The sequence below is a fragment of the Schistocerca piceifrons genome, chromosome 7, assembly GCF_021461385.2.
Source record: "Schistocerca piceifrons isolate TAMUIC-IGC-003096 chromosome 7, iqSchPice1.1, whole genome shotgun sequence".
In the NCBI taxonomy this organism is placed as follows: domain Eukaryota; kingdom Metazoa; phylum Arthropoda; class Insecta; order Orthoptera; family Acrididae; genus Schistocerca; species Schistocerca piceifrons.
In genome coordinates this window covers 334678988-334706609 of record NC_060144.1, presented here as the reverse complement: position 1 = coordinate 334706609, position 27622 = coordinate 334678988, and the positions used below count along the sequence as shown (strand labels likewise).

General features: G+C 41.2%; 1 protein-coding gene across 1 annotated transcript in view; it reads left to right on the top strand.

The window, feature by feature from the left end:
* LOC124805682 (lipase 3-like) overlaps nt 1-27622 on the top strand; it is a 90207-nt gene that overhangs the window by 46893 nt on the left and 15692 nt on the right. Inside the window, exons 4-6 of the mRNA XM_047266250.1 lie at nt 444-690; nt 3511-3669; nt 8517-8604. Coding sequence (XP_047122206.1) covers nt 444-690; nt 3511-3669; nt 8517-8604 — 494 coding nt within the window. The remainder of the gene's footprint in view (nt 1-443; nt 691-3510; nt 3670-8516; nt 8605-27622) is intronic.

Sequence of the window (27622 nt, the reverse complement as noted above, 5' to 3'; positions counted from 1 at the left end):
AGTTATGTCATTTAGGGGTTAGTCAGCATTTTTTTAGTCCAGGGGTTGACAGACTTTGAAGCAGCGCACTTTTTGGCTACTTTTTTTGATCGGCATAAAACTGACCATAAATATTGTTACCATAAGGGAAGTAATACCGGCAGTTGCATGGTGTGAACTTTCGGTTTGGATTTTGAGGTCTGTCCTACGTGATTCGCTTAATAATTATGATGATGTAATCTGTTACTACTCACTTCTTATTAGATCATCCTTTGCGGAAAATGAATATTATATAGACACCAAATTGCTGGCATTTTGTTACATACAAATGAAGCACATTTTATTGCACTTTGCTTTGCCAGATGTTCTGCAAGTTGTTAATTGCTTGTTGTTTAGAGGTATTAAATCGTAGATAGTAACTGTAACGGGCCGATAGGAATGTGCTCTGCTCTGATCGGTTACAGCTGGCACGAGCAGGGGGTGTACGACATCCCAGCTGTGATCGATCACATCTTATACACAACAGGACATCGAGACCTCTTCTACATGGGCCATTCCATGGGCACCACCATGTTCTTCGTCATGGCGTCCGAGAAGCCTGAGTACAACAAAAAGATCAGGGCTGCATTCCTCATGGCACCGGTGGCCTACATGCGCCACATCACCAGTCCATTACTGAAGCTGTTTTCAGAATTTGAAGGACCGTTGACGGTGAGCATCCAGACGTATTTCTGTGGGTAAGGTTCAATTCAGGATTCGTCATAGAATTCTGCACTATTGTGCAAATACTGTACATCAGAAAATAAGCTGTAACGGCACTGCTTTCATGAGGATAACTCTTTGTTTCACACTGATGCTCTATAAGGCTACAGTTGGCTGCATTATCCGAGAAAGAAGAAGAATAGTGCGCTCTCGGAAGAGAAAAATATGCCATGTGAGCGTGACGTCATTAAACTGACACTGCTGTTTAAAGAACACGCAGTAACGGAATGTGCACAGATATCGCTGCATTTGCTGGCTTCCACCGCCACCGAAATCATGCGGACACTAAGCAGTAGTTGGGCAACATGTCCAGCATCCACTGCCACTCACGCACTGCTTTCCAGTAACTGGTAAACCGGCTGCCCCGGCCGGAGTGGCCGAGTGGTTCTAGACGCTTCAGTCTGGAACCACGCTATCGCTACGGTCGCAGGTTCGAATCCTGCCTCGGGCATGGATGTGTGCGACGTCCTTAGGTTAGTTAGGTTTAAGTAGTTCTAAGTTCTAGGGGACTGATGACCTCAGATGTTAAGTCCCATAGTGCTCAGAGCCATTTTTTTGTGTTTAACTTTTAAATTCTGGAAACTTTACCATTTTACATTGTCAGTTGCTTCATCTTGTATTGAAAGGTATGGAACTGGGGATCGAGAAATGAAGGAGAGGCTTCGTCCCCGCTGTAGCCCTCAACCCGACAACAGGCTACAGCAATCCACTCACCCCACGGCCGCCCCAGACCGAACCCAGGGTTATTGTGCGGTTCCGACCCCAGTGGCCCCCCACAGGAACGTCTCACACCAGACGAGTGAAGAAAGTGTTTGGGCAGCAATTGCCGAATTGTGTAACTGAGGCGGAATAAGGGGAACCAGCCCACATTCGCCGAGGGAGGTGGGTAACCGTCTAAAAAACCACCAACACCTGAACTCGACACTCATCCGCAGGGCGGATTCGCGCCGAGGACCGGCACGCCTTCCCGCCCAGAAAGCAATGCGTTAGACCGCATGGCTAACCGGGTAGGCTGCTTCCTCGTACTCACGAAGAGTATGATAAATAAGTAAGTGGCCAAATCAAACAATCCAGTAGCTTTATTTAGACTCTCCAGTCGCACTATGTGGTCACCTGTCAAAACCTTGAATGTAGTTCGTAAGGATAGATATATACTTGTATTGATCTAGGGATCACACAGAGAATGCCATGACGCTCTGACCTCTGGCCTGGTCCCTCCCAATGATTGTTGCAGTGTGTTTGCTTTGAAATGTTACACACCTTACAGGCCAATGGCCATCTGTCCGATGGGGCACAAAAGATAGTACACCTGAAAATGCCACCTGTCGCCTCTCAGTTCAGTATTGGCGTGAAAATCCCAGCCTTCGTCGCACCCAAGCAGTCAGCATGGTTGCATGAACCAGGCGTCTGCCGCAGAGGTCCAAACGCAACAACGTTCCCTAATGGTCGTTGCGGAGACACTGTGGTAGGCTCTCGGTTCATGGGGGCGGTCAGTTGCTCAGCAGTTGGACGTCTCATTATTTTCATCGTGGCAGCAACAAATGGCTCTGAGCACTATGAGACTTCTGAGGTCATCAGTCCCCTAGAACTTAGAACTACTTAAACCTAACTAACCTAAGGACATCACACACATCTATGCCCGAGGCAGGATTTGAACCTGCGACCGTAGTGGTCGCGTGGTTCCAGACTGTAGCGCCTAGAACCACTCGGCCACTCCGGCCGGCTGGCAGCAACATCAGCAACCTTTACGTAATTGTTTAGAATGAAAAACAGCCCAAAGTTGCACTAATTATGTTTACATTAAATCTAGTGTAAACATAGTTAGTGCAACTGTGAGCTGTTTTTCATTCGAAACAGTTGGACGTCTGTACTCCCGTTCACGTCTCCACAGCTGTCGTCCACCTCTGTCATTGGGTCCCATGGTGTACCACAGTTGTCTCGGGCACCGGTTGTGAATAGAGCCATTTTGCTCTGCACGACGTACTTTAACCACGGTTGCATGCGAACGGTTCACAAACTTTGTGACTTCAGATAAATCACTCCGTTTCCTCATTACGATAACGACTGCGCTGTTTTCCTCGTCCCTTGGACAAGCTTTGTATACCTCCCACAGCTAGTGCTGCCACCTGCCCTTTATGTGTGGTTATCGCACGTTGAATTCGAACATAGGCGGTGGTCACAGTAATGTGAGTAGACTGTGTACTTTCCTTAGTGCGTCACGTGCCCGCAGTGTAATCGGGCGGAGTACAATGGGCGGTGCTTCAAATGGGTCTAAGCACGATGGGACTTAACATCTGAGGTCATCAGTCCCCTACTTAGATGGCCGGTGCTCACATTGTTTCGGCACATCAGTGTGTTTGTGAATTTTTTTCGCACGGATATCTAAAATATGAACTGCTTCAAATTAATTTTGTCCTATTCTCTTTCTCCAATTTTCTGCTGTGTTGTCTTTGAAAGTTGATTTATGTCAGATTTTTACTGCTGTTTTTTATGGCGTCGATATGTAATTATTTATTGTTGCTTGGTTCACATGCCAGAGCCCTTATGTTGTTGCGATATGTAAGTAAATGACTCAACGGTTATTACCTTTATCTTTTCCCAGCAGGGATTCTTGCCTCTAGTTATCCTGTGAGTACATCACCTGTAGAAACCGCAAGCCGCAGTGCCATGTTAACGTTCATTCCCACACTGTGTGGCCTTTTTGTCTCATCATTATCACTTTATTTCATATCACCCAGATACTTAAAATTCGTATTCAATTATCTTCAGGTCTTGTTGGAGATGGTAGGAGTAGACGAATTCGAGCCCACCAATGAGATTACGAAGAGGGCAACCGACATTGTCTGTAGCGACCGCTCTTTGGCGCAAAATGTGTGCAACAACGCCATCATCCTCGTCGCTGGTTACAACGGAAAGGAAATCAACGAGGTGGGTTGCTGAATTTAGCATTGCGCCTTTCTTTCATACATTCACATTTGAATTCGCTGGGCCTCTATGCTACCCTTGCGTAATGTGTGGTATAGCTTATTGCAATAACAACAGCCCATTTTTGAATTTGTTCGATGTCTGTCATGCCAACTTGATAAGAACTCCAAACGCTGGAGTAATAATTTAGAATTGGTCTCACTGTTTGGTGGTTCTAGGTAGCTATCAGCTCAGCCAGAAACTCATTTCAGCATTGTTATAATGTTCCCCAGCACACTGCAGTTTCTTTCTCAGATCGCATGGTAGCGTTATATTCTTTTTCAGAAGTCGATGTGACGTAATTCTCCACAGAATGATTTCTGGGAAACGACAGAGAGTAGGCCAGTTTTGACGCCTTGCTGCAGACCATGTGTCACAGGCCGGGCGTGTGGCCTTCTATAGTCATCTTTCACCCGCACTTCTGGCGTGACTTCGTTACAGACAAATTCGACTCCCCATGGCAGCATACATGTTCTGCTGTCACACCACGAGACTCTGTTGAGGATACCGTAAGAGGGGAGTTCCCTGTACGCATGCATAAGATAACGTAACTTCTGAAGTAAAGAAAGGTAAATGAAAAGGCGTATTAAAAAAATCTGCTACAGGTAATTTACATTAAATGTACATTAATGTACATTAAAAGCACATTAAATACGAAAAATATACAGATTTATAATTACAAAAGAGTTCTTAAAGCTCTTATATCTCAATTTAAATATGGTAACTTACAATGTTCTTCCACGGTCGCCACTTATAACATAACCATTTATACGACACATGGCTTACTGAGAGAAATTAGATTAATAAGAAATTGAGGAAATAATCTCTGACAAATGTCACATGTAAATGCAGATTAATAAGCAAAATTAAAGAATTCAGCAAAGCACAAATACTTGTGACATTGTCAGTTTCAAATACAGCAGTATGTCGCAGAAATCTATAAATATTATAAATTAAACCTCCACCACGTTTTTCTCTCTGTGTATTATGCATAATGTAAGGAACACTCCTCTGGCGACCACTGACCGCCTTTATCTGTGGCCTGATTCATCCTGGCGCTCTATCGCTGCGTCTAAGTCACGTTATATCTTTACTCTTACCGTTTACAATTTCCTCGTTTCTACGGAAAAATTCGCCCTCGAATTTTGCTCAAACACAATCACTAATTTATTTAGAATCATATACACTTCACATTTCTACTACCACTAACGCCGCGCGGGATTAACCATGCGGTCTACAGCGCTGCAGTCATGGACTGTACGGCTGGTCCCGGCGGAGGTTCGAGTCCTCCCTCGGGCATGGGTGTGTGTGTGTTTGTCATTAGGATAATTTAGGTTAAGTAGTGTGTAAGCGTAGGGACTGATGATCTTAGCAGTGAAGTCCCATAAGATTTTACACACATTTGACCATATGAACCATCACTAACGAGGTCACTTTTTTCTTTGCAACATTTGCCTTTTCTGTCCGACTTCACTACCATTTGGTTCTACGGAAAGGTCTTTGTTAGTGGGATACTTTGTCCTTCATCAGATTAGTTCTTTTTGGGTAGCAGCTTTTGGTTCCACTACTTGGAAGGGAACGGATATCAGCATGACATTCTACGACTACGATCTGGTCTGCTCTTATCTAATCCTCTCTACATCAGCTTCTAACAGTTTATACCAGTAACTCACTATTTTTCGCCAACAACTTACAAGAAAAATACATGTTCTATGGATCAAGCTTTGTCTTCATCTATGTGGAACAAAACTGACCTATGATCAGAATGGGTCGTTCACTGCTTCAAAAATGGTTCAAATGGCTCTGAGCACTATGCGACTTAACTTCTGAGGTCATCAGTCGGCTAGAACTTAGAACTACTTAAACCTAACTAACCTAAGGGCGTCACACACAGCCATGCCCGAAGCAGGATTCGAACCTGCGACCGCAGCGGTCGCTCGGCTCCAGACTGTAGCGCCTAGAACCGCACGGCCACACCGGCCGGCTACGTTCACTGCTATATTCCTTGGCGATACTGGTCTGTGTGAACTCGGAAGTATGCGTACTGTCCTTTTGCTCCATCTCCTTACATATCAACAATTCGGAGAAGTTTATTTACAACAGTAGGAAACCTATGGTAGCTTGGCTTTGGTCGCGTCTAACGTCATGACAGGGAAATGTAGCCGAATTTCAGTTACCTGTTATTCTTTTCACTCGTTATTAGTTCTTTAATACTTCGTCTCGCTCTGAGAGATCTATCCAGTGGTCCTGCTTCAGAAACTCTTCGATATCATTGATCCACCTACAGGCGCTACACCAGCCCCCCTCCCCCCCCCCCCCCTTTTTGTTCAATCGTAACATTTTCCCAGCCAGAGGCGCTACACCAGCGCACCCGGTGCTGTACAATAATGTAAAATTTTAGAAAGCATCCTGTAATTGGGGTACAGCGATCAGTACAAAATGCTGTAAATCAAATAAAAACAGTCTAGATCGTTTTTTCAGAGTTTTAATTTGTTAGAATCCGGTTTCGGCCCCTTCCTCATACCATCGTCAGCGTTTTTACCGTTGCAATACAGTAACAATACGTATTCAGTACAGAGGAATGAAAATACGCCCAAACAACGTCTAGAATATGAGCTAAAATAATTAAAAATTGCTGTACACATTACGACTGCCGGTGGCGGCAGTTGGAGAGAGATCCTTAGAAGTATGGTTATCACTGCTGAATTAGGCAGCTTTGGACGGGATTATATAATGTAAGCTCCGGCCATCGCCTACAGCGTTACATCATTGATGAACAGTCATGCGTGCGATATACAACATTAATTGATTTAGACGAATTTATAAGAAAAATAGATACAGCAATAAATACACAAATTACGTATTTATACATTTTACGTGTCTTATCCTATCATAATTGATTTAAGTAAAAGAAACAAAATGACAGGCATGCTGTAATCCCTATCGTGTGCGGACTGCCCCTGTGGGTATTTCTATGTACTTTCTGCAGCAGAGAGAACTGCATTTGGTTACCATAGTAATGGCTTGCCAGAATCTACAGTTGCACTACAGCGAGGCCCACCACAGAAACCGTGGCAGAGGACGGAACGAAGAAGAGGCAGCGAATGTCCGGTGGCTTGCAAGTCGATCTTCGTGCTTCAGTTTCACTCGACGGCAGTAGCGAAGACTGCTGCCACAATATAGCCTCCAGAATACGAACAGATTTATTTATAACACCAGTGTGCTATTTTATTATAAGAATATTTGTTAATACTAAGAAACATACAGATTTTGAAGAATGATTGCTTAAGCGGTTTATTATGACCACTGGAGTCCATATTGTGGCAGCTGAGGACGGAATTAAAATCTCCTGCGATGATGATCTCACCTTTCGCCTACCTCAGATAATACGGGACATCTTCAGTAAAAAACTTTGCCCTTGCAGCTCTGTTATTTGATCTGGAGGGAGCGTAGAGATTTAAGAGGTACCCCATTCAGAACGCCTTTGACGATGCCTCCTCCCGGCTATTTCTCTACGTCCCGTAACTCTAAACCATCCCCAGTTAAGATACAGCAACCCCGAAATAACGTAATAAAGGCTTCTTCAATGGTATAAAGCCGTTACTTGATATTTGATTTCGTGTTCTCTCGTGCAGTTAGCGAAATATTTTTTCTATCTAAGTCGACTCATAGTTTTTCTGTTCTTTAAAAAAATTATATTAACTACATTTCATGTTATGACATTCTTTTCTGGTCGCTGAGTTATTCAGCTCCCCTGGTATTTCTAAAATGGCGCTTACAGTCTTTAAACTGTATTTATAAGGTCTCATGTAGACATTTTGTTACCGTGTCTGCTGCTGTCAGATAAAATTATTGTCTTCCACTGCGTGTACAAAATAATGTTCATCGTAACATTTGTCTGTCTACATTTTGAATGTTAACTAGTGTGATGGTATTTGTGGCTACTAGATGGCACTCTTGGTGTAATGTTCACCTGCCCGCAATTGCTAACGCGAACGCCTCACTCTGACACTACCGTAGCTCGACGCTTGTGAGCAGCCCATAGTGGCTTGCCTTTTTATGTATTCCATTTTATAAATTTTTTGACTAAAGCTTTATTGCTTGATTTTTAGTTTAATACGTGACATGTAAGTATTGTTTCTTTTTTGCACTACTAGCTAGTACTTACAATTAATAAAATTATTTATTTTATGTAATTTTGTAATTATGTTATAGGACAATTTGAGAGTTTTATTTTTGATGAAGGCACTCATAGCAGTGCCGAAACCTGGGTCAGAAGACTCCTTTTTTGCTACCGAGGGCTGATATTGCCGTTAATTTCACTTTGTAAACATTTGCTGACCATGCAGCCATGTTCAAAACTTTAACTAAATTAAATTTCCTACAAAAAGATCCTGCTCATAGAGCAAGCGAGAGAATATGAAAATCTCGCGCTTGATTTTTGAAGGCAAAATGTAACACTGAGTTGCATAAACAGAACTCAGTATGGGCAGCTGACGCACCATGTATACATATTGTCTACATTTCAGTATATATGACCGGGATGGCGGTGTGCTGACCACATGCCCCTCCATATCCGCATCCAGTGACGCCTATGGGCTGAGGATGACACGGCAGCCGGTCGGTACCGTTGGGGCTTCATGACCTGTTCGGATATAATCTGCTGCTGAAGTTTTACCCGTTTTACACTCGAAATACCTCATGAGAAAGCAGAATGAGTGACCGATAACGAGCTACTGGTACAGTATTAAACTATGACGAGAAAATGCATATTTGGAGTAAGGGAATATTTTGTTGTTGTCTCTTTCCAGACAATGCTGCCCGTCTACCTGGCGCACTCACCGGCAGGAGCGTCTGTCAGGCAGCTCGACCACTACGCCCAGGAGATCCGAAATGGAGGTGAGAGTCGGTGCTAGCCTTCTCCACAGACGTAGATGCATGTGTTGTCAACAACTATCATATGAGTACTTTGTCACCCAGCTGATATCAGTATGTCAGTCTTTGCTTGCTGTCACAATATTGTTTACATTGTATTGCTTTATCAGTAAGTGTAATAACAGCTAGCCTCATTTCTTCCTGCTACACTGATTCATCACACGGAAGCTTTGAATGGGTGAACGCCATTCATTAGATTCAGGTTAGTTTAGCATAAGTTCCCTAGGAGTTCAGTCCGAGGAAGTATGGGGAAAATCATCCATTCCTTCCTCAAATGTTCCTAAACACTGGTAAAATGTATTGTGTTTGTGATTGCAGTAGGGTATCATATACTTATTTAGGTCCCTAAAAACACGCTCTGCAGGAGTAGCTTCAAGTTGGTAGTTAGATATTAATGTATGCTTAATGTAAGTTTCTGGCAGAAAATCTTTCCATTTATCACCCGTGAAAGTAATGCCATTATCTGAAAGAATTCCTTCTCATGATAGGCTCACTTACAACAGTACGTGTTTCATACAGTGTAATATATATAGAAAAAAGTCATAACAGTACCAATACCTCGATCCTGTTTTGCGTCTGATAGGGATCCACAGATGCTAGAAGTCACTATGTGTAACTCTTTTGTAGATAGGATACGATGCAGTTCACACTTCCTACATGTATATGGAGGTCTTGTCTTCTGGCAAAGCAGATGAATTGTAAATAATTACTGCATCATCTATCTTTAGTCATTAATTTTAATCTGTTTTGCACACATGATCTCTCCAAAATGACCCCAGGCACAATGAGCATGCCATATGAATTTATTTGCTGCCTCAGCAGGTATGCAAACACACTAGGCCTTGAACTCAGGATGTCTCTTGTTGAATAACACGCCAGTGCGGATCTTATAATGAGTGCTTAACTTCTCAGATGGATCATTTAGTAAATGCTGTTCCACTTTCAGCCAGCATCTGTGCCATAGTTTTGCGTAGATCCAAGAAGCAATTCGTATTTGACTCATCCGTCAATAAATATAGTTGACTATCACATTCACGATCATGTCTCCTAGTTCTTCACGCAGCCTAGGTGGGGCATCTGCCACTACAGGCCGCGCGGGATTAGCCGAACGGTCTAGGGCGCTGCAGTCATGGACTGTGCGGCTGGTTCCGGCGGAGGTTCGAGTCCTCCCTCGGGCATAGGTGTGTGTGTGTGTTTGTCCTTAAGAGAATTTAGGTTTAGTAGTGTGTAAGCTTAGGGACTGATGATCTTAGCACTTAAGTCCCATAAGATTTCACACACATTTGAACATTTTTTTTGCCACTACATTATGTTGGCCCCTGACATGTATTGTGTTAAAACTGTACTCTTTTGCATCTAGCAACAACCTTGATAGGCTTGCATGCAATAATATGCAATGTAATAAAAAACTGTGGGCTTGGTGGTCACATACACATTTGTATGATGGCTGTATATGTTACAGTGAAATCTTTTGAAAGCTATCATTACAGCAAAAGCTTCTAACTCGTTGGTGAAGTACGATCTGCCACAACTAGTTAGAATACTTCTTTTGAAACCGATTGTACGAATGGTTTATTTACTATTGATTGGACGTATGTGAAACAGATACAATGCTAGAAAAATATTTGATGCAGCTGTTGAGAGGGAAAATCCTAACTCATGTCTGGATGGTATAATAACTTTGCATTGCAAAGAGCTTGCTTGATCTGTTCAAAAGCTTGCTCGCACTCCCTGGACCAGTACCAATGCTCATGCTTTTCGAGCAGTCGTGTCAATGCTTCACTATTCAGTAAATGATTCAGAATAAGTCAGTGATAAAAAGATACTAACCCATGACCTAAATTTAATTGGTTCCTAGTTCTGCGGCATATATATTCTTCAGTATATTAACTTAGGCTGAATTAGTTCTCAGTGCCGTCAGCACAGATTTAACTCAAACCAAGTCAGGGAAAAGCTTTTTCATAACTTATGACAGTTACAAGTTTTCGTTTATGAATTACGAATAGTATTACAACTACTTTTGAAATCATTTTGTTCCTTCCCCGAATCGAAATTTAATGTTTTGCGTGCATCTGATGATAATTTGAGCATATAAAAAGGACATATTGCCTACGTTAATGGGGGACTGAACATTTACTTAAAACAGGATCTAACTGCCATTGGTGCCACATTAGGAGGGTAGAAAGTCACATATTTAGCTTTTTCTGTGTGCTTTCGTAATTTAATTCTTAAATTATTTGCCTGGTTTTGTAGTGAAGAGATGTAATCTCGCGTTTTAGTTACTGTAGAGTGTAGATTCACGCAATCTGTAACGCAGTTCCCGCTCTCATGTTTTGATTGGCCAGCTGCACAGCTCAGAAAGGCACCGGCCTCCGTCACGGAGACACCAGGAGAGACTCGGTTAAATTTTGGCTCTGTCTGCGTGCTTTTTTAGTTAATTCTTATGTTATTAGTTCTAACATAGGATTTATGCCTGGTGGATGCAGATGCAGGAAGAGCTGGCTCCAGCTCATGAACATCTGAAGACGCTTTTGGCTGTAGTCAGCCGTCTCGAGGCCTCTACCTCAGAGTGTAATGGTGGTGGAGAGTCTGGTGCATTGTATGGGACATCTCAGGTTTTGTTTCGTGCATTGGCTTTGCTGCAGGGGCACCTTGCAGTGTACCAAACATGGGGGAACTGCTCTCACTGCGTGGTGGGTGGAAAGTTGTAATATATTTGCTTGGCAGGCGGCGGAAGACTTCCCAGCGGGCCGCACGTAAGGCCTCCCCCGTTAGTCTGACAAACAGGTTCCAGGTGCTGTCTGTAGCTGACACTGTCCCTCAGGCAGGTGCAGTCGGTTGTCCTGTTTCAGAGGAAACCTCTCAGCCTGCAAAATCCGGGCAATCACAGAGGGCGGGATAGTTGATAGTTGGGAGCTCCAACGTTAGGCGCGTAATGACGCCCCTAAGGCCATGGATGCCAAGAAGGGGAGACAGCCAATGTACACTCCATGTGCACACTGGGTGGAGTCATTCCAGACGTGGAACGGGTCATTCCGAATATCATGACGAGCACAAGGTGGAAAAAAAACTGGCCGAACGGTTCTAGGCGCTTCAGTCCGGAACCGCGGTGCTGCTATGGTGCAGGTTCGAATCCTGTCTCGGGCATGGATGCGTGTGATGTTCTTAGGATAGTTAGGTTTAAGTAGTTCTAAGTCTAGGGGGACTAATGACCTCAAATGGTAAGTCCCATAGTGCTTAGAGCCATTTGAACCATTTTTCAAAAAAAACTGCAGGTGATGGCTCACGTCGGTACCAATGATGTGTGTCGCTTTTTATCGAAAGAGATTCTTTCTGGTTTCGAGCGGGTAACAGAAGTTATAAAGGCTGCCAGTCTTGCTTGTGAAATGAAAGCAGAGTTCACCATTTCCAGCATAGTCGATAGGACCGATTACGGGCCTCTGGTACAGAGCTGGGTGAAGGGTCTGAATCAGAGGCTCAGACGGTTCTGCGTCCTTGTAGGCTGCAGACTCCTCGACTTGCGCCGTACGGTGGTTGGGTTTCGGGCTCTGCTGAATAAGTCAGAAGTCCACGTCACGCAGGAGGCAGCTACACGGGTACGAAGGGCGTGGACTGGGCGGTTATTTAGGTTAGAGTGTCTCGGGGAAACACAAGAAGGGCTTCAGTCTCACAGGATGCAGGTCGAACACAGGAAGAATGTATACACAGGATCCATCGGTACAACAGTTGTAAACTGTCGTAGCTGTGTTGGGAAAGTACCAGAGCTCCAAGCTCTAATAGAAGGCGTTGACGTTCAAACCGTTACAGGCACAGACAGCTGGCTAAAGCCGGAGGTAAGTTCAGCGAGAATTTTGCAAATAACCCAACGGTGTTCAGGAAGGATAGGATAAACAAAGTTGGCGCTAGCGTGGTTGCTGCTGTTAGAAGTAGTTTATCTTGTAGCGAAACTGAAGCAGGCAGTTAGTGTGAGCTAGTATGGGCAGAGGTCATTCTTGGCAATCGGAATATAATACACTACTGGCCATTAAAATTGCTACACCAAGAAAAAAATGCAGATGAGAAACGGGTATTCTTCTACAAATATATTGTACTAGAACTGACATGTGATTACATTTTCATGCAATTTGGGTGCATAGATCCTGAGAAATCAGTACCCAGAACAACCACCTCTGGCCGTAATAACGGCTTGATACGCCTAGGCATTGAGTCAAACAGAGCTTGGATGGCGTGTACAGGTACAGCTGCCCATGCAGCTTCAACACGATACCACTACAAGAGTAGTGACTGGCGTATTGTGACGAACCAGTTGCTCGGCCACTATTGACCAGACGTTTTCAATTGGTGAGAGATCTGGAGAATATGCTGGCCAGGGCAGCAGTCGAACATTTTCTGTATCCAGAAAGGCCCGTACAGGATCTGCAACATGCGGTCGTACATTATCCTGCTGGAATGTAGGGTTTCGCAGGGATCGAATGAAGGGTGGAGCCACGGGTCGTAACACATCTGAAATGTAACGTCCACGGTTCAAAGTGCCGTCAGTGCGAACAAGAGGTGACCGAGACGTGTAACGAATGGCACCCCATACCATCGCACCGGGTGATATGCCAATATGGCGATGACGATACACGCTTCCAATGTGCGTTCACCGTCATGTCGCCAAACACGGATGCGACCATCATGATGCTGTAAACAGAACCTGGATTCATCTAAAAAAATGACGTTTTGCCATTCGTGCACCCAGGTTCGTCGTTGAGTACACGATCGCAGGCGCTCCTGTCTGTGATTCGGCGTCAAGGGTAACCGCAGCCATGGTCTTCGAGCTGATAGTCCATGCTGCTGCAAACGTCGTCGAACTGTTCGTGCAGTTGGTTTTTGTCTTGCAAACGTCCCCATCTGTTGACACAGGGATCGAGACGTGGCTGACCGATCCGTTACAGCCATGCGGATAAGATGCCTGTCTTCTCGACTGCTAGTGATACGAGGCCGTTGGGATACAGCACGGCGTTCCGTATTACCCTCCTGAACCCACCGATTTCATATTCTGCTAACAGTCATTGGATCTCGACCAACGCGAGCAGTAATTGCGCGATACGATAAACCGCTATCGCGATAGGCTACAATCCGACCTTTTCAAAGTCGGAAACGTGATGGTATGCATTTCTCCTCCTTACACGAGGCATCACAACAACGTTTCACCAGGCAACGCCGGTCAACTGCTGTTTGTGTATGAGAAATCGGTTGGAAAATTTCCTCATGTCAGCACGTTGTATGTGTCGCCACCGGCGCCAACCTTGTGTGAATGCTCTGAAAAGCTAATTATTTGCATATCACAGCAACTTCTTCCTGTCGGTTAAATTTCGCGTCTGTAGCACGTCATCTTCGTGGGGTAGCAGTTTTAATGGCCAGTGGTGTTGTAATCGGATCCTTTTACCGACCTCCCGACTCAGGTGATACAGGTGCTCAGAAATTCAAAGAAAATGAAATTAATTTCAAACCCATATCCGACTCATACAATTCTAGTTGGTGGTACTTCAGTTTACCCTCCATATGTTAGTCAAAATACGTGTCTAAATACGAAAGTACGCATAAAACATCATCTGAAATTGTGCTAAACGCATTTTATAAACATTATTTCGAGTAGTTACTTCATGAGCCCTCACGAATAGTAAACAGTTGTGAAAACACATTTGATCTCTTAGCAACAAATAATCTGAGCTAATAGCGAGCAAGAAAACAGGTACAGGGATTAGTGAACATAGGGTTGTCCCAGCGAGATTGAATATTGTAACCCTCAAATCCTCCAAAAATAAACGAGAAATATACCTATTCAAAAAAGCAGAGAAAAAAATTCACTTGACGCCTTCCTGAGAGAATAAAAATTCACTTGCCGCCTTCCTGAGAGACAAACTTCACTCCTACCAAGTTAACAACGTAAGTATAGACCAGATGTGGCTTGTATTAAAAGAAATAGTGACGACAGTAATTGAGAGATTTATACCAGATAAATTAACAAACTACGGAGCTGATCCCTTTTGGTACACAAAACAGGCAACGAAAAAAGCATGCCAAATTTAAACGAACGCAAAATCTCTAATATTGTAGATCTCTTTGCAGAAGCTTGAAATTTAGGGCGGACATCAATGCGGCATGGTTATAACAGTTTCGACGATGAAACTTTATCTCGAAACCTGGCAGAAAATACAGAGAGATTCTGGTCGTTTGTAAAGTATATTAGCGGCAAGACAAAGTCAATGCCTTCTCTGCGCGATAGCGATGGAAATACTTTCGACGACAGTATTGCGAAAGCAGAGTCATTAAACACAGGATTTCGAAATTCCTTCACCGAAGAAGACGAAGTAAATATTCAAGAATTCGAATCAACATCAGCTGCCAAAATCAGTACCTTAGAAGTAGAATCCACGGAGTAGTGTACCAAATTAAACCACTCAATAGTGGCGAGTCTTCTGGTCCACACAGTGCACCAATGAGATTCCTTTCAGAGTATGCTGATCCAATAACTCCATACTTAAGAGTCACATACAACCGCTCGCTCGACGGAAGATCCGTATCCAAAGACTGAAAAGTTGCACATTTCACACCAATATTCAAAAAGGTAGTAGGAGTTATCCACTAAATTACAGGCCGATATCATTAACGTCGATATGTAGCAGAATTCTTGAACGTGTATTATATTCGAACATTATGAATTACCTCGAATACAACGGTCTATTGACACACAGTCAATACGGATTTAGAAAACATCGTTCTTGTGAAACACAACTAGCTCTCAACACACACGAAGAATTTAGTGCTATTGACAAGCGACTCCAAATTGATTCCGTATTTAAAGGTTTCCAGAAGGCTTTTGACACTGTACCACACAAGCGGCTTGTAGATAAATTGCGTGCTTATCGAATATCGTCTCAGTTATGTGACTGGACACCAGTTATGTGACTGGATACGTGATTTCCTGTCGGAGGTCACAGTTCGTAGTAACTGACGGAAAGTCATCGAGTAAAACAGTAATGATTTCTGGCGTTCCCCAAGGTACTGTTATAGGCCCTCTGCTGTTCCTTATCTATATAAACTACTAGGAGACAATCTAAGCAGCCTTCTTAAATTGTTCGCAGATGATTCTGTCTTTTATCGCTTAGTAAACTCATCAAAAAAAGAAGATCAAAAGAAATTGCAAAATTATTTAGAAAAGATATCTGAATAGTGCGAAAATTGCAATTGACCCTAAATATTGAAAAGTGTGAGGACATCCACAGGAGTGTCAAAAGGAATCTGTTAAACTTCGATTACACGATAGATCAGTCTAATCTAAAGGGCATAAATTCAATTGTACATCTAGGAACTACACTTACGAATCATTTGAAATGGGAAAGAACATATAGAAAATGTTGTGGGGAAGGCAAACTAAAGACTAGGTTTTATTCGCAGAACACTTAGAAAATGTGATATATCTGTTAAAGAGATTGCCTGCATTACGCTTGTCCGTGGTCTTTTGGAGCACTGTTGCGCAGTCTGGGACCCTTACCGGGTAGGATTAACGGCGTACATCAAGAAAGTTCAGCTAAGAGCAGCACGAGTTTTACTATCATGAAATAGGGGTTAGAGTCAAGGAAATGATACAGCGTTTCTGAAGAAGAGAAATTTGTTAACAACGAATATTGATTTAAGTGTCAGGAAGTCGTTTCTGAAAGTATTTGTATGGAGTGTAGCCATGTATGGAAGTGAAATATTGATGATAAATAGTTTGGACAAGAAGAGTATAGAAGCTTTCGAAATGTGGTGCTACAGAAGAATGCTGAAGATTAGATGGGTAGATCACATAACTAATGAGGAGGTATTGAATAGAATTGGGGAGAAGAGAAGTTTGTGGCACAACTTGACTAGAAGAAGGGATCGGTTGGTATGACATGTTCTGAGGCATCAAGGGATCGCCAATTTAGTATTGGAGGGCAGCGTGGAGGGTAAAAATCGTAGAGGGAGGCCAAGAGATGAATACACTAAGCAGATTCAAAAGGATGTAGGTTGCAGTAGGTACTGGGAGATGAAGAACCTTGCCCAGGATAGAGTAATATGGAGAGCTGCATCAAACCAGTCTCAGGACCACAACAACAACAACATCATGAAGGTGGTTCAATGAACCCTCTGCCAGGCACTTAAGTGTGATTTGCAGAGTATCCCTGTAGATGTAGATGCGTCGCTTTAGGGGGAGAGTCAACGTGGAGTCGGGCCATCTGGTCATCGCCCATTCACCCTGTGAGTGAACAGGTGGTCACTCCTTTAGCAGGGTCTCAGCTGGGACATGGGTACAGGAGTTTACTAGTTATCGGGAACTCTAATGTTTGGCGTATCATGGAGCGCCGAACAGGACTGAAAAGAAGTCCAGTGTGCGCTCAGTGTCTTCTGGGGGCTATCAGAGTTCTTATGAATTGCACATGTGCGTTTTTTATGTTCGGTTGTAATATGAGGTCCTCTGATGAACTCTCGATATCTGATACACAGAGACTGAAATCAGACAGTGGTCAAAGAAAAAACACGTTGAAAGTCAAAATCTTAATAGGAAACTATTATATTTATAATAAAGTGTTGACTGAATTGACTGCCCACCAGGGGAGTTCAAGCTCAAATTACTCTCGGATCCGAGAGATGGGTGAAACCCAAAAGAAAGCTCAGAAATATTAAGCGAAGTATGGATTGATATAGAAAAAACTGATTAGATGCCATAGGAGAGCAGAGTGTTGATCGCTATCGACAAAAATATTGTGTATGTTGAGGTTGAAATTGAGTCGGACTAAGGACGCATGTAACAAATCTTTATGAACTCAAAATTAATTAGGGTTTTTTTTTTACTGGCCATCCGATTCCATGGTGACAGTTTTAAAATACTTCATATAAAGTCTACGCTCAGTTGCACGGAAATACCCAGATCATACAGAATTAGTTGGAGGCGCCTTTACATACAAAGTATAGACTGGGACGTCTATGGCTTCATTGTATGTAATGGACAGTCTTGTGTAGTAGTTAAATAAATGCTCAAATGTGTGTGAAATATTATGGGACTTAACTGCTAAGGTCATCAGTCCCTAGGCTTACATACTACTTAACCTAAATTATCCTAAGGACGAACGCACACACCCATGCCCGAGGGAGGACGCGAACCTCCGCCGGGACCAGCCGCACAGTCCACGACTGCAGCGCCTTAGACCGCTCGGCTAATTCCGGGCGGCTGTGTAGTAGTTCTGAACACGTTTTTCAAAAACTGTCTTGAACAGCTAGTTCGACAGCCTGCATGCAAATTAAATATTTTGGACTTAGCAGATGCAAACAGGCCTGATCTTATCGACAGTGTCAGACAGGGATTAGTAATCATAATGTCATCAAAGTGACGGTGGTTACTGAAGTTTATAAATCCACCTAGAAAGCTAGGAAACTATTTTTGCTAGAAAGATTAGATAGGCAATTGTTGGTATCCCACTTACACAATGAATGTACATCATTTAGTTTCAATATGACGAACGTAGGCGAATTATCGGTCTAGTTTAAACGGGTTATAAATCACACTAAGTTCGAACGGACTGTAAATCACACTCTGGAGAAGTATATGCCGAATAAGTAGATTAAGAATGGAAAAGACTCACCCTGGTTTAGTGACAGAATGCTGAAAATGCAGATGAAGCAGGGACGGTTGCACTTTCGGTTAAAGAAAGAACGCGCAATTGACGACAAGCAAAAGCTGATAGAAATTCTTGTATCTGTAAAAAGATCGAAATAGGAAGCATACAACAACTTCCACGTCATCCCTTAGCAAAAGGTCTTGCCGAGCACACGAGCAAATTGTGGTCCTATGTAAAATCGCCAAGTGGATCGAAGGATTCTGCTCAGCCCCTCTTCAGCTAGTCTGGTGTGGCAATAGAAGACAGCAAAAGGAAAATTGAAGTTTTAAATATAGCGTTTATGAAATCATTCACGCAAGAGGATGGCACAAACATACCGTCGTTTGACCGTCGCACAGACTTCCTTCTGGAGAACATAGTAATTGGCATATCTGGCACAGAGAAGCAACTGAGAGAGTTGAAAACAAGTGAGTCGTCAGGTACGGACGGCTTCGCAGCTCGATTCCAAGCAGAGTACTCTACGGCACAGACATTTAGCTTGTATTTATCGCCAATTTCTCGCTCAGCGTAGAGCAACTCTTCAATTGTCGCGAGCTCCCGTAGTCAGAAGGGTCATGTCGGTACATTCTGCAAAGATGTACTCAACCATGTTGCTCTAACACTCAGACTAACACTCAGACACGTCATTGAGGCTCAAACCAGGTGAGAGAGGAAGGATGGACGTCAAGTGACATTGGCGAATACGACGTAAGCAGCCACCCCCCCCCCCCCCCCCCCAATGACTACCCTGTTGCAAACCTACCTAGCAAACAAGTTTTCAAAAGGCTGTAGCGCAGAAACGGTACGTTTCTGGACATGGGGTCCTACTCAGTATATTATGTACTCACTCCCTTCTGCAAGTCCTATAAGTTTGTAATGGGATTTTCCGATCACCCAGGATATAATTACAGAGACAATCAGTTACTGAGTACCAGGCGCCGGTGTGACAGGCATCGCTTTCGACACACCTTGCATTTCACATGCGGTCAGCAGGCGCGCAGTTCAGAGAGACAGCGCCACTCATCTCAGGGGTGTCGAAGTGATTGCCTCTCACACCGGCGTCAAGTAATCGGTGACTGGCTGTTTCTGTACAGATACATTTTTAAAGTGATCAGCAAAGGTGCGCAGGTGCACCGAGGCCGAACTGGGTGGTCTTAGAGGGACACTATGCGGTTTTATTCACACATGTGTCCATGTAGCTTTCTCCGCATCTTCCATCCCCCACGTCCCGCCCTTTCCCCATGATCACGCCTGCACACGTTGGTGGAAGGCTTGGTAACTACCGTGTTAATTTTGGTAGCAACTTGGCATCAGCCGTTGTAAGACATCATGGTCTCCTGATCTTCATTGCTTACGTATTCCGCCTTCACAATCATATTCTGCGCATCAAGACGCTTCATTCGAACCCAAACTCGATAAGATAAAGTCAATGTTGTATGAATTCATGTAAACGATATGCAGTTAAGAAATAAGTGCACTGTGGTTGAAATACTCAAGGCTGGCGTACACACATACATTCCAGACAGGACGGTCACAGAAGCTTTTAGTTCGGGATAGTAACCGCACAACGGGACGCCGGTCCCTTCAGAGGACGACCCAGCCTATGTCGGCCGCTGACTCCCCATGTAGCGGACAGCGTGGGCACGAGTGAAAGGGGGGAACAACCCCGTGTTTGGCTTAAAATCAAATTCCGCTACATTGTGTGCTAGCGGCCAGCCTACACATTCCTTACACATAGCACGCAGTTTCAGAGATTTTCACAGGGAGACAGCAAACGCCAAACGCCAAAGCTACAAGTTTCCGGATTGGTCGCCTTAAACGAAACGTCATTCTCCCGTTTTAGAAGAGCAATGCTGATTGGCAGACGATATTTCTGACGCCTTGAGCTGAAGGAATAATGGAAGACATCAAAAGATATACCCCTTAACGTCAGTCGTGTGAAGTTAGCACCCCTTTTTCGAGAAATATACATTTTTTTCACAGTTCTTGTTAGATGTGCCATAGTTCTAGAGTTCTTTGTACAAAATTTCAATAGTTCTGCAAAATGTAACGAAGAAAACAACAATACTCGAAAAAATTTTCGTATCGAAAACATTCTCTGACAATTTCCGCAAAATGTAAATAAGTACAAGAGTTCTGAGCACAGTTCTGAACAGAGCTCCAAGAGTTCTTTCGAAAATCCAAGTAACATTTTTTTGTGCAGCTAATAGTTTACGAGATAATTGCAATTTAAGAGAAAATCTTTTCACTTACTGTGAAGTTGGCACCCTTTTTTTCACAAAGGTATACTTTTTTCAGATTTCTTGATAGATATGCCATAGTTCTAGAGTTCTTTGTACAAAATTTCAATAGTTCTGCAGAATTTACCGACGAAAACAATATTCGAAAAAATTTTCGTATCGAAAACATTCTTCGTCAATTTTCGCAAATTGTAAATAAGTACAACAGTTCTGAGCACAGTTCTGAACAGAACTCCTAGAGTTCTATCGAAAACCCAAGTAACATTTTTTTGTGCAGCTAATAGTTTACGAGATAATTGCAATTTAAGGAGAAAATCTTTTCACTTACTGTGAAGTTGGCACCCTTTTTTTCACAAATGTATACTTTTTTCAGATTTCTTGATAGATATGCCATAGTTCTAGAGTTCTTTGTACAAAATTTCAATAGTTCTGCAGAATTTACCGACGAAAACAATATTCGAAAAAATTTTCGTATCGAAAACATTCTTCGTCAATCTTCGCAAATTGTAAATAAGTACAACAGTTCTGAGCACAGGTCTGAACAGAACTCCAAGAGTTCTATCGAAAACCCAAGTAACATTTTTTTGTGCAGCTTATAGTTTACGAGATAATTGCAATTTAAGGAGAAAATCTTTTCACTTACTGTGAAGTTGGCACCCTTGTTTTCACAAATGTATACTTTTTTCAGATTTCTTGATAGATATGCCATAGTTCTAGAGTTCTTTGTACAAAATTTCAATAGTTCTGCAGAATTTAGCGACGAAAACAATATTCGAAAAAATTTTCGTATCGAAAACATTCTTCGTCAATTTTCGCAAATTGTAAATAAGTACAACAGTTCTGAGCACAGTTCTGAACAGAACTCCTAGAGTTCTATCGAAAACCCAAGTAACATTTTTTTGTGCAGCTAATAGTTTACGAGATAATTGCAATTTAAGGAGAAAATCTTTTCACTTACTGTGAAGTTGGCACCCTTTTTTTCACAAATGTATACTTTTTTCAGATTTCTTGATAGATATGCCATAGTTCTAGAGTTCTTTGTACAAAATTTCAATAGTTCTGCAGAATTTACCGACGAAAACAATATTCGAAAAAATTTTCGTATCGAAAACATTCTTCGTCAGTCTTCGCAAATTGTAAATAAGTACAACAGTTCTGAGCACAGGTCTGAACAGAACTCCAAGAGTTCTATCGAAAACCCAAGTAACATTTTTTTGTGCAGCTAATAGTTTACGAGATAATTGCAATTTAAGGAGAAAATCTTTTCACTTACTGTGAAGTTGGCACCCTTTTTTTCAGAAATGTATATTTCTTTCACAGTTCTTGACAGGTATGCCATAGTTCTAGAGTTCTTTGTACAAAATTTCAATAGTTCTGCAGAAATTAGCGAAGAAAACAACAATACTCGAAAAAATTTTCTATCGAAAACATTTTTTGTCAATTTTCGCAAAAATTAAACTTGTACAACAGTTCTGAGGACAGTTCCGAACAGAGCCCCAAGAGCTCTATCGAAAATCGTAATAATATTTTTCTATGGCGATAATAGTTTGTGATAAATTGATTTAATGTGGGACACACTTTCTCTACAGAAAATATAAATATATTCGTACAACAGTTCTGATGACAGTTCTGGACACCACGTGAAGAGTTCTATCGAAATTCCTAGTATAATTTTTTAGTGCAGGTAATAGTTTAAGAGGTAATTGGAACTTAATTAAGAACCCCATAAGAGCTCCTACTGTCCAGCTGGCACCCTTTTTTTCAGAAATATATATATTTTTCAGTGTTCTTGATAGATAAGTCATAGTTCTAGAGTTCTCTGTACAAAATTTCAATAGTTATGCAGAATTTAGCGAAGAAAACAACATTGTATAACAAAGCTGATTCAGGAACCCTTTCCTTCTGATACAGTTCTTACTGTTGCCACAATAAATCACTTGTGCATAGATTCCAACTGTACTGATCATTACAAAAATACAACCATTGACCAGCGGCGCACATTTCTTGCAGCGTTGTACAAAGCATTCGGCTTATCCGCTGTGAAAATACCACACTTAACGCTATTTTAAAATTTACGGTGGATGGCTTCCGTTTATCTACAATGTCAGCATCTATCGAATTATCTTCATGCAAACGTGATGCCTGGATCACTCACTTCCCCTTTTTAGGTACGGAGGAAACTAGGGTTCAGTCTTGTGGAAGCCAAAAAAGGCTGATAGCAATTTCTAGAGAAATCTCCACGCTTGTCTTTCTTCATCATGCCAACAAAAGAAAAATTCTCCCTTCATAGCTCTATTATCATTCCAGTACTAGTAAACCAGTTGTCCGCTTTCACATTTCGACCTGACTGATATATAGGTTTACACAGTCACAGAACAACATCAAAATGTTTATTGCTCAGTTGGTAAATCCTTCTGGTTGCAACACAGCGTATATTTCCAAATTGTACAGGTAAAATACTTAAGAATCCACACTTAAGAATCCATACTCGTTTGTTTTGATTGATACATATTGGCAAAAACTGTACCTTCCACAGAATCCTTCCAGCTTCTTGTCTACTGTAACATTTTCTCCAAGGGTGTAAGATTTGTGGTAGTTGCCTACAAACGCAGTAAATATTTCCCGAATAGCTATTAGCTTGTCTAATTGTCTCCTTTCATCACGAATAGCGCGACTGTTAAATCTAAGGCTCTCCAGAATAAATTTGAAACGTTTTATGTTCATTTGGAAGGTGAAATTTTTCAATGCCATCACCATCAGTTCCACACAGATCTTCCAGGCTTTATCTGTTACTTTTGTTAACAACAATTAAAAACAAGAGACTGATGAAGGCTTTCAATTCAATGTCATCTATTGATTTTACCCCTCTCTCACGCTGAAATGAGGCTTTGATGCTCTCAAAATTCTGATTGGAATACAAAACTACAATAGACAAATATCGTTATCTATGAGGTAATTACAGCATCACAAATGCTGCTTTGGCTGCACCTATTGGTACAGGTAAATTTCGAATAATATTATGCTCTTCGAACAATATGCTTTGGATTTCTTCAACATTATCTAGTACTTCCCACTTACAATAATAAAATTCCTATAAAATAACGCAACCAGGCGCAGTGTATTAATCTGAAATTTGACGTTCAGACAGCGGACACTGAGTATTAAACAGTTCAAACAGAATTTAAGTGCAGTTTACATTCTGGATTAGCTTTGTACTACTTACTACGTTGATAAACAAATAAATTAATCGCTGAAATGAAATTCGAAAGGGCACAGTGGATAAAAACGAGCAATCGGCTCATATCTCATCAAAAGAGCATTAGCGTCGATACTGAATCATACAACATTGAAAGGCACACATGAAGTGTATATTTTTAGAATCAGGAAGAACCAGATGAATTTTATTACGTAAAACAGTAATTGTTTTGAGCTCTCATGATATCCAGGACCCACTAACAGCTAAAAATATGCCCAGGACCCTCATGGATGAAAGTTATGTGGCAACATCACCAGCCGCTAGGATACATAAAAACATGTGCTGTGTGTAACGAATAAATTTGAAATTGCTGTCGTTAATATTGTTGCAAACATTTGTTCTAGTTAGAAAGGAAGTGTGGAAGTTTGATGAGTTACACTACAGCGAGAGTTAAAAGTCTTTACAATGTATAGAAATGTAAGTATATTTACTGAATATATCGTACAAACGAACTAAGTAGTATGTTTAAATCCTAATTCAATACATGACTGATAGAGGTGTTATAATGTTGAGGGGATACAGTATTAAAGTTAATAATAAGTTCGAAATTTGTAAATAAGAACCTCGTTTATTTGGTCCTCAGTAATCCGGATTTCCGGTTTATCCGGATTCATATTTTGTGTCCCTTGGTATTTTTCTCTTTTTTTCTTATAACACGAAGATGTGTAGTCGGTGAGGTACATAGGCTGCTTATCACTAGGCCGGTAATTTAGTCTAGTACTGAGTGATAAGGAACTCGGAGTGTGTGAATGACATTGTTTCTCAAGTATTGTACATTAATATAATTGTGTATTGATGCCCATCAAGTAAGTTGCATAGTAACCACGCCAACAGCACTCCACCACAGCTCATTGTACCTCTGGTGCGATTCTCGACAGGTGTGACACCATCTGGTTAGTGGCGCGTGTGAATGTATCTGCTCTCTCAGCCATCTGTTTGTTTTGCACTGACGAGCCTTCTCTCCTTGAATCATCTAAGCGTGCACATCCCACGCTTCCACCTACAGTTGCTACAGTCAGTCTTAAGAAGGCGTACTGGCATTTGTATAGTGTTGAACATTTAGACTTTTTGTATTTAGTAGAATATACATCCGGGTTTTCGATTTTCGGTTTTCCAAAATAAAAGTGAGAATTTACGATCGTCCTCATAGCTGTACTTCCAGCAATACCTCATCTCCTGCGTTCCCAATTTCGTAGAAGTTGTCCTACGAAAATTGCAGAAGCACTCTTGGACGAAAGGATACTGTGACGATATTCTTTCGTCACAGCCTGGGGTTAGAGACCCGGTCCGGCACACAGTTTTTATCTGCCAGTAAGTTTCACATCGGCGCACACCCACTGCAGAGTGAACACACAATCTATTTCATAATCTACTGGCACCATAAAAATGTTATGAGGGTTTTTAAAAGAACTCTTTCGGTGCTATCCAGAACTGTCAGCAAAAGGGTTGTGCCAATTTATTATAATGTAGACCAAGTGGGTCTCTCGAAAATGCTATTATCTCATTAACTGTTATCCCCACAAAAAATGTTATTACAGTTGTCGGTAGAACTCTTAGGGTCGTATTAAGAAATGCCATCAGATCTTTTGTACGAATTTATTACTGTTACATGACAAAAGTGAGTCCCACATTAATTATCTCATATAATGTCATCGTCACAAATAATGTTATTATAGTTTTTGGTAGAACTCTGTGGGTGATATTCAGAACTGTCATCAGAACTATTCTACGAATTTTGCTATATTAGATAAAGTGAGTATCAGATTAAAACAAATATTGTATAAACTATTATCGCCACAAAAATGTTCTTATCATTTTCAATGCAACTCTTCCGGTGCTATCCAGAACTGCCAACAGAACTGTTATACAAATTTATTTTTTCCAAACTGACAAATAATTTTTTACCATACCAAAATTTTGCCGAGTTATTGTTTTCTTCCCGAAATTCTGTAGAACATTCGTGTTTTGAGCAGGGAAATCTAGAAGTATTGCATATATATCAAGAACTGTGAAAAAAATTTATATTTATCGTAAAAGGGGTTCAAACTTCACGGGAAATGCTCATAAGCATTCCTTAATAAAGGCAGTTACTACGTAAACAATTACCTGCACAGAATATGTTACTAGTATTTTCGATAGAACTCTTACAATGCTACCCAGAGCTGGCATCAGAGCATAAGACAGACATAATTTTTTTTTTGAGTAAGTGTGCCCCACAATTAATCAATTACCATACAAACTATTATAACCACAAAAAATGTTGTTATGATTATCGATAGAAGTCTTGAGGTGTTAACCAGAACTGTTCATCAAAACTGTTGAACGAATTTACTTTTTCTGTGGAGAAAGTGGGTCTAACATCAAAGCAGTTACCGTATAAACTATCATCGCCACAAAAAGATATTATTAGGATTTTCGATAGAGCTCTTGGTGTTCTGTTCAGAACTGTTGTACGAATTTACTTTTTGCGAAAATTGACAAAGAATGTATTCGATACGAAAAATTTTTGGAGTATTGTTTTTTTTTCGCTAAATTCTGCAGGACTATTCAAATTTTGTACAAACAACTCTAGAACTATGACATTTCTATCAAGAACTCTGAAAAAATATATATTTCTGAAGAAAAGGATTCCAACTTTACAGTAAGTGAAGAGGTTCCCTCCTTAAATTGCAATTATCTCGTAACGTGTTAGCTGCACAAAAAATTGTAATTAGGATATTCGATAGAACTATTGGGGTTCTCTTCAGAACTGCCCTCAGAACTGTTGTCCGAATTTACTTTTTGCGAAAATTAATAACCAATGTTTGCTATACGAAATTTTTTTCGAGTATTGTTGTTTTCTTCGTTACACTCTGCAGAACTATTCAAATTTTGTACAAACAACTCTAGAACTATGGCATACCTGTCAAGAACTGAGAAAGAAATATACATTTCTGAAAAAAAGGGTGCCAACTTCACAGTAAGTGAAAAGATTTTCTTCTTAAATTGCAATTATCTCGTAAACTATAAGCTGCACAAAAAAATGTTACTTGGGTTTTCGATAGAACTCTTGGAGTTCTGTTCAGAACTGTGATCAGAACTGTTGTACTTATTTACAATTTGCGAAAATTGACGAAGTATGTTTTCGATACGAAAATTTTTTCGAATATTGTTATCCTCGCCAAATTCTGCAGAACTATTGAAATTTTGTACAAAGAACTCTGGAACTATGGCATACCCACCAAGAAATCTGAAAAAAGTATACATTTGTGAAAAAAAGGGTGCCAACTTCACAGTAAGTGAAAAGAATTTCTCCTTAAATTGCAATTATCTCGTAAACTATTAGCTGCACAAAAAAATGTTACTTGGGTTTTCGATAGAACTCTTGGAGTTCTGTTCAGACCTGTGCTCAGAACTGTTGTATTTATTTAGAATTTGCGAAGATTGACGAAGAATGTTTTCGATACGAAAATTTTTTCGAATATTGTTTTCGTCGCTAAATTCTGCAGAACTATTGAAATTTTGTACAAAGAACTCTAGAACTATGGCATATCTATCAAGAAATCTGAAAAAAGTATACATTTGTGAAAAAAAAGGGTGCCAACTTCACAGCAGGAGCTCTTATGGAATTCTTAATTAAGTTGCAATTACCTCTTAAACTATTACCTGCACAAAAAAATTTCACTAGGATTTTCGATAGAACTCTTCAAGTGGTGTCCAGAACTGTCATCAGAACTGTTGTACGAATATATTTATATTTTCCGTAAAGAAAGTGTGTCCCATATTAAATCAATTTATCTCAAACCATTATCGCCATAGAAAAATGTTGTTGGGATTTTCGA